Below are 13,616 nucleotides of genomic sequence, written 5' to 3' on the forward strand. Positions count from 1 at the left end.
CTCTGAATCAACAGCGGGCAAGTGACCTCGGTGCCCAGAAAATCAGTAGAAAGATAAATGATCACCTTGTTCTGAAGAGTCCTTGAGCCTCTAAGAGACACAAGCAGCCTTTAGGAGCCGAACCTTTCCAGACAGGCCCTCCACGCGGTGAAGAAAGCACTGCCTGTGCTGGGGGTGCAGCACATTTGAGCTCTTTGCAAAGGTAAGGGCAAAGGACTATTTGTGTTTTGTTTTCTTTTTTTTTTTACCTTGGTAAAGATGACTGCAGAAGTCAGATAGACACTGACAGGGAAACTGTGATAGCTTAAGCCTAAAAACTTCATAGGGTTTTGCTAAAACAGGAGAGCCTGTTGGTGTTCGTGTATGGATACACTATAATTCTGCAGGTAATCGAAATCAAAGCAGGCTGAGGTAAGGTAAGTAAGCAAAGCTGCTGAGCGGAATAACCAGGCTCCTGAGCTTAACACAAGGAGGAGATCCACGCTTTTACAGGTGTGCCTGACTCCAGAGCTGGCAACTTGGGGTGCAAGACAATCCAGACGCTAGAAGGCACGCGGCTGGGTCCACGTGTACCAGCTTTCTTACCGGCTGCTGCTCCTGCTGCTGGAAAGAACGCGTGGACGGCTGTCGTCAGCGTTGTACCAGAGCAAAGCTCAAAGGGACGATGCCAGCTTGGCTGTTGTTTTTTTTTTTTTTAAATCACTCAGCAGCACTGAAGCCCGATGCCTCTGGTAGCCGGTGGTGGAGCAGTGAGAAGCTGGTTTTGTTGCTGCGCTTTTACGGGAGAAGCTTGACTGCGTTAACTCTTGCAAAAACCAGCACCGAGAAAACTCGAGCAAAACCCGGTGATGGAGATCAGCTCCACAGAAGCCAGCGGCAGCTCCCAGGGAGGCACCGGCTGGCTGGGTCTGACCCTTGTCACCTGCACTGAAACAGTGACTTTCACTGAAGTGGTGGCAGAAGAGGAGTGGGGATCCTTTTACCATTCCTTTAAGGTACTCTTTTAAGGTGTGCGTTACTTTTCTTACATACTTGCAGCTTTAGTGCATTTTCAGCACCTCTGCGGGGAGGCAGCTAGGATTATTGAACATTTTTGACCAGATATTGGTGGGTTTTTTTGCCCTGCAAAGACAGCGGAGAGCATGTGTGAGGCATTTACTGAAAAACAAAGTAGTTGTAGGAGCTGGAGTTCAGACTTACAGGTCTTAGCCAGTTATATCCCCTTCCAAGGGACAATGGTACTGTTTTTACATAGAGGTATTGTAATTATATATGCATCTTTAATCAAAAGCTTGTATTAGTTTAACAACCTTTCTGTAACTTCTTATAGGCATCACCTTGACATAAGGGATTTCTTTTCAATTTTCCAGCTGCGACAAACATTGTACGCAAGTGAGAGGGGATTCAGTTGGGTTTCTGTGGGTTTTTTTTAGTCATGAGGGACAGGTTCTAATTAGTTGGGTTTGTTTGTTTTTAACTTGAGCAGGGTTGCAGTGTCATTGAAGTGTGATGAATCACTCAGTAGAGAATGCTGTTCAGTGAGATGGGGAGCATATTCATTCATCTTCAAAACCAAACATCACCCTTGCAATATATGAATGTAGGAAAAAGATGAAAGAGATACTGAAATTCACCTTTCCTTCAGATTTCTCTGCTTGTTGTTGTTGCTTGATCTCGTGCTGCCTGTCATGTGTCACTTCACTGTTATGGCAGAGTGTACAAGTTAAGTTCAAGTTGTTAAAAGTCTGACAAGGAGTAAGCTGCCGTTCCTTCTGGAGCTGGGGACCAAAGAGACCACTTTCACCTGGAAAGCTATAGATACTTACAACATTTGACAAATATGTTGGGTGAAAGGGGATATGCTCAGAGTCAATTTTGATTTCTGTGAGATTGTTAGTGTTCTGACACAATGCCAGTGGAATCAGCGGAATTACTACAGGTTTCCACCTCTCTTAAGGAAAAAGTTGATCTGTAGTTTTAAAATCAATTAATGAGGGTTTCTTTTAATATGCTGCTGATACTTTTCTTTTTTCAGTGATAAGACAGTACTTTCTTATCTAGAATTTTAAGGATGAAAATTTTTTTTGCTCTTTTTTTTCTCTCCACATTAGAGTCCTAAAATGCTCCTGAAAAAAATCAGAAGCAACAAGCAAAATATTTTTAACAACTTTCTCTTTGTCTCCTTTGTTCTTTCCAGAGATGGGGTTGTAAATCTTAACAAAGTAATGGGAGCACTACTTTATAATGCAAAAAGTGACAACTAATTCCGTGGTTAAGAAGTCCCCAGGCAGAAAACTGCTGCTTAACAGGGAAGACTGAGTAAATCACAACGATTAGGAAACCATGGATAGTCATGCATGCTTGTCCATTGCTAAAGGAAACTTGATTCTGTTAGCCGAGAGCTTCTCATTAGCCTTGCACTCCTCTGTTGGATGTCTAGCTCTGGCATATATAGCATGAACTTTGCAAGGAGGTTCACTGATTTCACATCGATTACTAGCTGTTGATAGGCATGGAAATATTTTGACTCTGGAGACAAGTGACAGCTGGTGCTGCTGCAGGAAAGGAGGGATAAAGCACCTGCTCTGACGACTACGGTGCAGGGAAGACAGGGGTCCCTGCCAGCAATTTGAGACCTCTGTGACATATCGCACGTGGAAGGTGCTGCTGATACCTGCTGACTCGGTTGGCTGTCCTCCACCAGTGCTGCCCACGCTGTGGCCGTGTCCTTACCCCTTCCAGCAAGCTGAATAGCATCTCCTTCCCCTTCACAAGGGTCTGGTTAAGCAGTTAAAAAAATAAGACGTTCAGCTTGGAACAGGCTGAGCTGATTAAAAAACAGAACTCAGTGCTCAAAATGTAGCTACAAAGAGGGTTTTGGCCTTTTATTGGGATTTTCAAACACATGGTTGACAATAAAGGCAGGCTGGATGAAGAGCCACCTCACAGGTTGACTCCAGAGCCTGCGGGCTGGGATGCCAAAGTCCAGCACGGGGCACACAGCTATTTCTGCTTGGGAAATGCAGGTGTAACCTATCGTACCAGAGCAGCCACAGGAAAACATGATCTAAGCCGATAAATGGAGATGAGGAAGTGACACTCACCCAGTACCTGGAGCAGTTCCTCTGTTAAGGACTTTTTAACGATTTTACCCAATAACAGCTACGTAGGGTAGCTTAACAACTAAACCCTGCACCGCTTCAGATTAGAAAGTATTTCACCCGCTCAACTAGATTTCTTCTTTTTTTGTGTTGGCTGGGAAATGGAGCATTTCACTTGGAGGAATGCACATTTCCCTCTGGTAGTCATTACTGCAGCTCCTTGGCCAGCTGCTCACCAAGGCTTTGCCCATGAAGTCTGCTTTGGGGCCATGGTCATGTGTGCTAATTAGGCTGGCTCTTGGGGCACAGAGTTGCAGTCTTTGGGGCAGGATTGGGTGCCCCACGCACCACACAGCAAGAGAAGCGGGTGCTTCCCACGGCAAAGGCACTGGCTCATCCCTACTTATGTTCAGGTCTTGTTGCTGTGTTACGGCAAGCAGTCCTTGAAAGCCCAGACCATATTTCTTCCGAAGATAACTTTCCCAGGTGCCTTTACATGAGGTATCCAGGTGTGTTACTGTCTTAAACCACAAGCATCAGAAGTCCTGTTAGCTGTGTCAGCACCAAATTCAGAACAGACGTGCAAATTGGTATTAATTACTGCTCCAACCTCCCAGGCCAAAGTCCATTACATCCCTTTACAATCTCCCCCATATATATTCAAACTCTGTATAAAAGGGCTCTAAGCGAGCGTCAACTGCCCTCTGCCAAATACAGTAATCTGAAAAAAAGGGAGATTATCTGAGCACCTGTGTCTTTCCTCCACTTTAGGACCTCTTTAATTCTGCATACCTGACTAGGTGCAAACCAGAAACCTAACTGGAGAGCCTGTGGAAAAGCTGAAACCCCAGAATAGGGTCGCCCCAGTTGTCCACAGGGTTGGGAGTCTTCATCAAGGCTGGAGGAAGCACGGTCCCGTTGCCAGGCCTTCAACAGCACTGAAGCTTCCCTGAGAGTAGGAGCGTGTACTTGTTCTGAGAAGAGGATCCAGTAGAGCTCATCTCTTTTATAAGAGGTCTGGTAAGAAATGGGATGCCCTACTGTTATGCAATAGAGTAAAGGTTGGAGTGCTCGAAAGGAGAAAAGTCCCATCCATTGTTCCTTTCTTGATGGAACTGTGTTTCTGCCATCATCTCCTACCTCCCAGGAGAGTGGGCTGACTTACATGATCTAGCATATTTTCTTATTTTGTTTTCTGATGCCTAGAGTTGAGCCCTCACCCACGCAGCAGGACAGAAAGGTTTTCTTGTTTTCACACAAGGTTGTTTGAGAATCCTGATTCCTTCCATGCTAGGTGGGAACCCCAGCTACTGGTCCACAGCTTGATATCCCCCTGCCTCTGGCCCAATGAGTCCTGATCCCTGTGCCATGCAGCATCGTCACAGCGGTGATGATGCTGAAGCATTAGAGCTCTCAGGAGAAGCAATGTGTACATTGACTCCACCACAAATGATTTTACACATATAATCTAAATTCCCAGTTTGTTTGAGGAAAGACTGTTTGACCCTCTGCTTGTGATTGTCCTCCACCCCCTCTGTAGCATTCCCCATACCTGCATGTTTTAGCCCACGTAGCTCAGATACTAAACAGGACTGCATAGCCATGCCAGAGCATGTGCTGCTTATCCATGGAGCCTAATGCTCTTTACACAGGTCAGGGCTTACCATATCCAGCAAAGAGCTGAGAAGACCAGCATGTGGAGAGAAGGTTTGCATAGACTTTTTCTGTAGGACTCTCAGGTAACAAGAATTTGGCTCCAGGTGTCCTCAGAGCCTGTTTAAGTCAGAATCTGTTGTCCCTGTCAATCCAAATGCAGGAGTCTCTTTGCCTCCTGGAAAGCATTTGACTATGTTATTGCTCATTCTGATTTTCAAGCAAACCTCACAGAGCATCCCATCACTGAATACATAATAGAAAAATAATAATGGGTGCTGTCAGATTTCTGGAGTAATCTCTGCAAATACAATCATGCATTTTAGAAAAATAGGCATATCAAATAATTCCTAAGTAACTTTACAGTCTTTCAGTGGAGGGAAGGGAGGAGAATTAAGTCTACACAAATACAGTGTCAGGAACTCCTGAACGCAGCCTCTGCAATATGCCGTAATGAGTGTTGCTATTCCCGAGATGCTGCACTGAGAATGTAATAGATGATCTCCTTGTGAAACAAATCTGCAGTGCTGTTGGCCAGGCTGGCTTCATCTAGTAGCTTAAATGCAACACATAAGCAATCTGGCTGTATGACAGGCCAGCTGGGGCATGTAGCCCTGAGTGAACTGATTTGAGTGGTTTTATACTAGCAACCCTCATACTTTTGACTCCATGGTCCACACAGCCACAGGGTTTGTGTCTGTCTGCCTCTCCTATATAAACATGCCTAGAAAGTATTAATTTATCCATTTTTTTGAGGTGGTTTAATTGTACAGATTGGGCATACTTAATCATTTTACCCCCTTTTTTAAAAAGCATTTCACAGTTTTTAATAGGGCTATCAAAATTGTACAATTATGGATGGACCACTGAGTGACCTTCATATTATCTTTTCATGTTGAAAATGTTCTAGGAAAAAATAGATAGGTACATCATGAAAAATGTATCTTTCCTGATGACATTAAAATCATGGATGTCTGTCTGTCTACTTCTGTGGAAGTTTCCTAGGGTGCAATGGGTAAAAAAATCCTGCAATAACTGAACTGTACAATCCCCATTTATTAGCCATCTTGTACCAAAACATATCAGAATGGCAAACGCGAACTATCTGCTAGTAAAATTGAATTACTACCATTTGTTATTGACTGAAAATCTTCCCCTCTAAGCCAGCCATACCTGTGGAAGATTTTGGTGCAGGAAGGGTGGAGGTTTGTTTAACTGTTATTTGAGCTTGGAGAAATCGCAGCAATTCACATGCATAAAATGTTGTACACTGAAAGGAATCCTGCCTTACCCATGATAGGGAAGTCAGAGCTAAGAAATAAGTTTTTTGAAAAGTGGGAATTCACCAATAAGGCATACAGTTTTGCTAGATTTCAAAAGGAAGTAAAAGTAATCTTAATAACATAATCACCCCTTTCCATGAGAAAGCGTCCTGGTTTAGTGAATAGGCTTCCTCAACTTGTCTTTGTCCCTAAGTCTAAAAGTGAGTAAATATTGTAGATTTTTCCTCTATATAACACATTAACATTCACAGGCTGTGAGTGCAATATCACACAGACACAAACTCAGGCAGAACTGCTTCTCTAGTTTGGCAGAATAGAAAACATCAGCTGGGGTCCCTTCCAGCTGTGCCCTTCTTCCAACCATGAGGACCCGTGGGGAAGCGAGTGTTGCCAGCACCTCTGACGTGTTGCAAAGCCCTCATGTGGCAACGCATCCCGGGATCGCCACGATGACCTGTAGCCCTGTGCTGGGAGGAGAAAGTGGCCAGCCTGTGAGAAATCGTCTCAGTAAAGCAGCCGCTGTGCAGAAGGAGGTATGAAAACTATCAGGCATGACCATTGCCGCTGAAATGGGAAAGCAGCAGTCCCAGAGGCAAACCTGGGTCTGCACTAGTTTTTATGCGGTCTGAATTGGGCTCCATTCCAGGCCACGCTACCAAAAAAGAAAAAAGAACTCCTAGGGAGCTTGTTGCCTGACCGAATATATTTCTCTCAAATTCAATCATAGTGGAAGCACTTTCAAAGTCCAAATATAAAACAGCTTTGAACTTTCTCTTTTCTCAGTCTTTCTTATCTTCTCATGAGTTTTCTCAGAGCTTTTCGGTGTCAATCAAATTGCTTTCCCAAAATTTTCAGGAACATCTTATGTGAACGCTGTGTAGAAACATCTCTGTTTTGCCTTGCTAGGTGGAGAATGTTCTTTCAAAACACGCTTATATCACAGGAATGGCCAGTACAATTTCTGCTACTTGTGAAAACTAGGGTGTAAGATCATCAGTGATCTTCCCAGTTGTTAGTGTGTTTCTTTCTCACAGAGACAAGGTCTACTTGCAAACAAATCAAGACCGATCCAGTCACTTTTGCGTTTTCCTCAAATCTTCCTTCCTTTTATTTTTTTGAGATTTCTTGAGCCTTAGGAGGTGGTTTGAATTAATAATCTGAATATTCACATTCAGATGAGCTGCTAGCCTAGAGTATTCCCACCACTGTCCCTCTTTTGGTAAAATATTTGGTGCCCCTTGCTTGGTTCTTTCTTGTCAGTCAGAGCCGCTAGCTACAACTGAAGTACGTGTAACACACCTACAGCACACACCGACACACCAGCAGAGATTTCTGTTGTTTTCTTCACAATACAACTTGTGTGAAGAAAACAACAGAAATCTCTGCTGGTGTGTCGGTGTATGCTGTAGGTGTGTTACACGTACAGAAATATGGATGTTTTCTGTTGGCACTTTAACCAAGTTTCATCTTATTTATGTGATAAAAACATTTCTGTTGTAGCTGGTAAAACCAACAATAGTCATGATTCCTTCAGTGGCATCACACTTTTACTTCTGGCAACTCATTCTTTAAGCTGATCACACCCTGGCAGAAATTCTTCGTCTCAGTCATCTGTATAAGCATAAGACAAATGCCACCTTTGCTTTTTAAGTCCTTTTTCCTAGGACTAGTACCTTTTTGTCATTCCCATGGCAATGTGCTCTTGACTTGCAGGGTGAATTTTAATTTATGTAAAGATTCCCACAAAGATCTGAGTTGTTCACGTTTCTATGATACAATAAAAAGTGTACATCTTGTACAAAGTTGCTCATCTGATTACATCTGTATAAGTACCTTTTAGTTTTAAGCAGATTTCTTAAGAAAATAGGTCTTATGCATACTCATGTGTGCATAATTATTCAGGTGGGGAAGGACTTATGGAGGTGACCTGTGCCAACCACTTGAAAGCAAATTCGAACTATGTCAGATTGCTCAGGGCAGTGTCCACTGCGGTTTTGAATAACTCCAGGGATGGAAATCCCATAGTGTCTCCGCGGTCTCATCCCAGTATTTGATCATCCTCTTGATGAACAATGTTTTCCTAATATCTAGCCAAAGCGTCCCATGTTACAACTCTTATTTGTGGACTTTCATTGTGCACTTCTGAGAACATCCTGAGTCCACCTTCTCTGCATCCTCTTGTTAGATAACCATAGGCAGTGATTAGACCTCACCAGACTCCTCTAGGGTTTCTCCTGTGGAAGAATCTGACAGTATGAGGCAGAGGGGGAGGGTTATTTATTTTTGCTTTGTTCATTTATTTTTAAAAACTTGATGAATTATGTCGGAGGTTGTGTCAATACCTTTAAGACTCCTTAGTAAAATTGTGCTGATGAGTGTCCTTCTTTGATTTCTTTCAGTATTGCAGTCTAAAGTGCAATTTGCCTTCGAGGTGAACTGATTATAAATTCCTGACTGGAATCAATCAAGGTGCCTGACACCTGTCTGCCTCCAGAAAACTAATCTTCCTGGTCTGATTTTCTTTTGGGCTTTTTGGATGGAACTTTTGTTCCATCCTAAGAGGAGGCTGTTAAAATAGCAGATCTGTCCTGAACATTTTCAGTATTGAAAGTTCAAGACTCCAGATCTTCTACAACAGGGTCCAAAAAGTACAAAGTCTAGACTCCTCCATCTTCTTGCATGGCCTTCAATTAAAGTGATTATTTCAGAGAGTGAGAAAAGATTTTTCTCCTTTTTTTTTTTTCTTCTTCCTTTAAGAAAGTGCAATGCAATCTACTAGTAGTGAACCCGATCATGAGCATGACACTTCCCCAATTTCGAAAGAAGATTTATGTGTTCTTCTTTTGTGTTAAGCAGAGCATCCTTACAAAATTGTTTGGCTTGCTCCATTATTACATCTCTCTTACAATCTCATTTGCTGCAACAGGCTACACTTGAAACATAATTTTAAAAATATACTAAAGGCAAGCAGTAAGACCGTTTGCCTATTCCCAGAATTTAATCAACAGGCAAGAAAAAGCTGTTCAGCTTAAGACACTACTGACCTGTGATATGAAGGATCAGTGTCTCTTCTTCACCCAGGTGACCAGTGACATGGAGCAGGAATGCACCAGGTCAGTGAGGACACGAATTCACTATAGGCCTCCTCTCTCCACATTAAGAGGCCAGCCAGTCACACTGGGAATAGTGTAACTCTCCTTCTTTTCTGTTTATTTGCTCATTTCTTACCTGGCAACCTATTTTTTCCAGGCTGCTTCCCAACCAGCCCCAGCAGCTAGAACAAAACTGTTTCACGTTGGGTTCCCGTTCAAGTAGAAACATGCTTTGTCCATTGATAGCTGAAACTCTCCTTCTGTTAGGCAACTGCTCTGGTATCAGACAAAGGCACCTCAAGACATGAGCAACAGAAGCTGCATTGGGATGGGCTATCAGGTATATCCCTGTTCCACAGCCACAGCTGGTGCCCCCCAGCTGAGGGGATACAAATCCTGAGAAGTGAGCGAGCATGGAAGTTGGTTGGTGAGCACTGGAAGCAGGGCTGGCATCGTGGCACCGAAATGTCTCCCATTGGCTCTGAAAGGATTTAACTATGGTCTTGATTAAAGCTGCTCACAGATATGGTCTTTGTCTCAAACAGAATGCAGAATACAGCTCTTGATAGACTTATCACAGTCTATGGATTCAGAAATTTTGTCAGAGAGACAAAATAACAAGCCTCTTCTACAAGCAAAGGAAAATGTGCACAATCTTCAGGCAAGTTTTCTGGCTTACTTTTCACCCATGAAGAGATTTGCTTCATTGACCAAAGCTGGTTTAAATCTTAAAGCAAATTACCAAAACATGAATATGTGCTACAGATGTCAAGCAGTTCTCTGCTCCAGACACAGCAGTTGTGTGGAATAGCAGCGCATGCAATGCTTGTAGTCAAGCCAAGGAAATCCTCTCAACTTTGATTTGTTCTGTGACCTTAATTAAGTCACTAGCATCTTTAGTTTTTCTGATCTAAAAGAACTAGTGTAAGACACTAGTCTGTGTCATGGCATTCTCATGTAGTGTATTTAGCAATGCCCACTGCAAAAGCAGACCTTTCCAAAAGCTTCTACACAGGAGTTTGGGAGACATTGTCTTTCTTTTTACCCAGAATGCCTCTGATGTCTGTGCGATATAAGATTAAACAAAGTTTTTTTGTAAATCACCTTGCTGATGTTTGTTAAAAAAGAGAATTTTTGTTTGATGAATAAACAAGATATTAAATGAAACACCTATACATCTAAGCAACCTTAAGGTTATGAATGAAACAAAATTATAGAAAATGCAGCTGGAGGGAAGTTCTCGCTAATCTAATAGCTATTTTTAAGACCTTCACGGATGGAAATTTCCCTGACTCAATCTATACATATATATGTGTTATATTTTAAAGTCAATTTTTAAAAATTATCAACCTGAATCCTGTGCTGTGGTTTTGGTTCAATGATTTTTTGGCCTGTCTGCAGTGGATCTGAAGAAGAGATTGTTTCTTTCTTTTTTTTACACCAGTCTTTTTGTCACTTCTATGTTCATATGTTCCTGCAGTCTGTATTTTTGCTAGATTAGGGAACTGAAATAATTCAGTCTTTTTGCCTGGCTATATCCTTTAGACTGCTGTCACCTCACTGCTCTGTGTCCCTCTTGAAGCACGGTGCCCAGAAGTGGGCATAGTACAGCTGCTGGGTACAATTGATGTATAAGAGCAGAGGCAGACGAGACTTGTGTTGATCCCATGATGGTGGTTGTCGCTGTCATGGTAGGGTAACATTACTAAATTATGTTCCACTTGGGCACTTTATGTGCTGCATGCAGGGGGAATGTTTTTAAGGCTTGCCCAACCCGACATGATTACACCTACTGCACTGTAGAGTCCTGCACTTCTCCTCTGTTGAACACCATCTTGGTTTATTTCCAGTACAGGTTTCCAATTCATCAAGATCATTCTGAACTCTAATCTTAGCCTCCGAGAAGGCTTTTATCACGGTGGGGATCCCATTAATAACCAGTTTTCATTCTACAAGCTAACACAGACTGAGAGAGGCTGCAGTGATTTAAGTTGCCTGTTGTTATAGCTCCTTAATCCCCAAGAATGAGATCTTTTTCTCTTCTCTCTGAATGGCAGCTGCCACAAATAGATTAACAGAAACTTTGGCGTTACTTTGTCTATGGCCTTTCAAACTTACCTCTCCTATATTCAGCTTTTGAGCCTTTTAGTTTATCTTTGTATTCTGGTTTAATTGTATATTTCTGTACAGGCTTAGCCTAAAATTGCGTAACTCTTAAGCATGGCTTTTTAACTTGGCAGGAGGTGCTTTAAACTGACTGTATGTTCTGTGCCCCTATGGTGGGGAAACACCCCTCTGACACGCTTTCTGTTGCTCCAGAACTATTTCTTCTGCAGGAATCATAAGAAGGATTGAGTGTCAGATCCTTGTTCTGTTCATACCCGTATCAGTATTACACAGAAATGCAGAATCTCTTTCAAGAAAATGCTCTCATGATTTTATACCAGAGAAAATGGGAACATGTCTTGCCCCTCAGTTTTCTTCATGTGTGAAAGATCTTCCCTGAAACAGAAAGACAAACCAAACCCTGAGGAGAAGCCACTGATTTCAAGGATGAAAATGATGTGAAATCTTAACGTTTAAAATTTTAATTATCTTCCAAAAAGGCACTTCCTTCCAATTCCTGTACAGAGCAAAGCATCCCCATAAAAATAGTTCCACCATGTCTGTGCCAGACACTTTGAAGGGAATTTGTTTCCAAGAAATTCATTAGATTTGCAGACACCCAAAAAAGGTGGAGGTTTTTTTGTCTAAAAGCTAAGCATCCAGCCCACACAAGTTGTCTTATCTAGGTCACTCTATAATCAGTGGAGACAGGCCATCCCAAGGTAGGTGAGATGAATGGTGACTCATCTCTGGGATACTGCTATTATCTAGACAACACTGTGACAATTTAGAGTAGTTGTTTCTCTTTAGAGCTTTAAAGTTAGGTGAGGTGACCCAAATGGTAGATTATGCTGGCAAAAGTTATCATGTCGGGAAAAGTGAAAGTGTCTAAACACAGACTTCATTGTACGCTTAAGCTAATCTCTGGGTTCAGGCACAGAGCACAGCATCAGGTTGTTCTTACACCGGGTCTTGCCTTTCCTGCATGCCCACATAACCCACAGGGTAGTGTGGCTACCTACCTGGAGAAAAGCTGAGGCTGGTTCCCGTAAGTGGCTCCCCAGTAGAGGGACTATGGCTGCTGGACAGGAGGGGGCTAAGAGCTGAGGAGGCACCAAAGCTGATGGAAGAGCAAGAAGCTCCTTGCCCCTGCTCCTTTGTTGCCATTTCACCTTCCTTCTCCATGCTCACAGCTGAGCCGTTTTTCCTTTGAGGGCAGCAGGAGACCTGGTTTCTGCTCATCCATGACAAAGTTACAGTTTAAAGGCTGCCAGTAGCTTTTAGTGAGTGCTCTGCCCTCCTGCTCCATCATCAGCCCAGTCAGGTAGGCATGGGTTCTGGAAGTTCCCCAATGACTGCATTGACATAACCCGGTTGCTAGGGTGTGAATGCAGGCAACCAATGTACCTGAAGAATTGGAGAGCCACAAGAAGGCAGAGCAGGAGGCTGACGGCTCTTCTGTATTTCATTCACATGGACTGTCGCCTCCTGAAACATCGAAGGCAGGGGTCTGGGAGATGTGTGCCTTGTGGAAATTGGGTTTATCTTTATAACTACCTGTTCTGTTGAGCCATATATGTATTTTTTCTCTCTTCAAGTCTAATAATAATGTGTATACTGTTACTGCTGGTTACATTAGGATTTTTCTCTCCTGAGCTCCCTTGCTCTACACCCTTCAAACTAACTGTTACTGTGAAAAATCCCCTCTCTTCTACTTGTCTTGGCAGCAGAGCAGCAGAACCATCTTACTCCATGCCACTACGCAGAGCTTTACATGACAGGTGCCCTGGTGTTTCTAAGTGAGGGTTTTTGCAGAAATGCAGAATGTTTTCTCCGGGCTGACCCCATGCTCACCAGACTTGGTGCTTCTCAGGCTCAGAGCTGGCTGGCTGCTATGGAGAAAACATTAACCTCACACTCTTGCACAGCCAGGGGAAACCTGCAGAGTGGCGGCTGAAAAGCAACTACCCTGCATCTAGAGAGGACCAAACAGGTTTTGATAGACCTAAATGAGGGAGAAGATTGGGCGTGCACTCACAAGACAAGCAAACGTGGATACATACGCCCTTGCTCTTGCAGCCAGAGGATCCTGATGCTTTGAGAGTGTGAACAGCCTTTTTTCTGACTTTCTTTTCTTTGTAGACACTACCACTAGGGGACGTTTAGTCATCACGTATCACTCGCTACGCAATTTTACTTTTCCTTGCAGTGGGTCATGCTTTCTTTTCAATCTTGGTGCACATCTAGATCATGGAGTGGATGTCTGAATTTATTCGGGCTTGTGGATGACTCAGACTCACTGGAGCTGGGAAGTATTTATTTCCCCCATTTCTCCAAAGAAGCCCATCTATTAATATTCTTTACAAAGTGAGGCAGGTGAT

The 13,616-nt window shown here is 43.0% G+C and overlaps 1 protein-coding gene across 1 annotated transcript in view; it reads left to right on the top strand.

The window, feature by feature from the left end:
• Window positions 1–848: 848 nt before the first annotated feature.
• NPSR1 (neuropeptide S receptor 1) overlaps window positions 849–13,616 on the top strand; it is a 59,134-nt gene continuing 46,366 nt past the window's right edge. The window contains exon 1 of the mRNA XM_075417405.1: window positions 849–995. Coding sequence (XP_075273520.1) covers window positions 849–995 — 147 coding nt within the window. The remainder of the gene's footprint in view (window positions 996–13,616) is intronic.

The sequence above is a fragment of the Opisthocomus hoazin genome, chromosome 4, assembly GCF_030867145.1.
Source record: "Opisthocomus hoazin isolate bOpiHoa1 chromosome 4, bOpiHoa1.hap1, whole genome shotgun sequence".
Classification (NCBI taxonomy): domain Eukaryota; kingdom Metazoa; phylum Chordata; class Aves; order Opisthocomiformes; family Opisthocomidae; genus Opisthocomus; species Opisthocomus hoazin.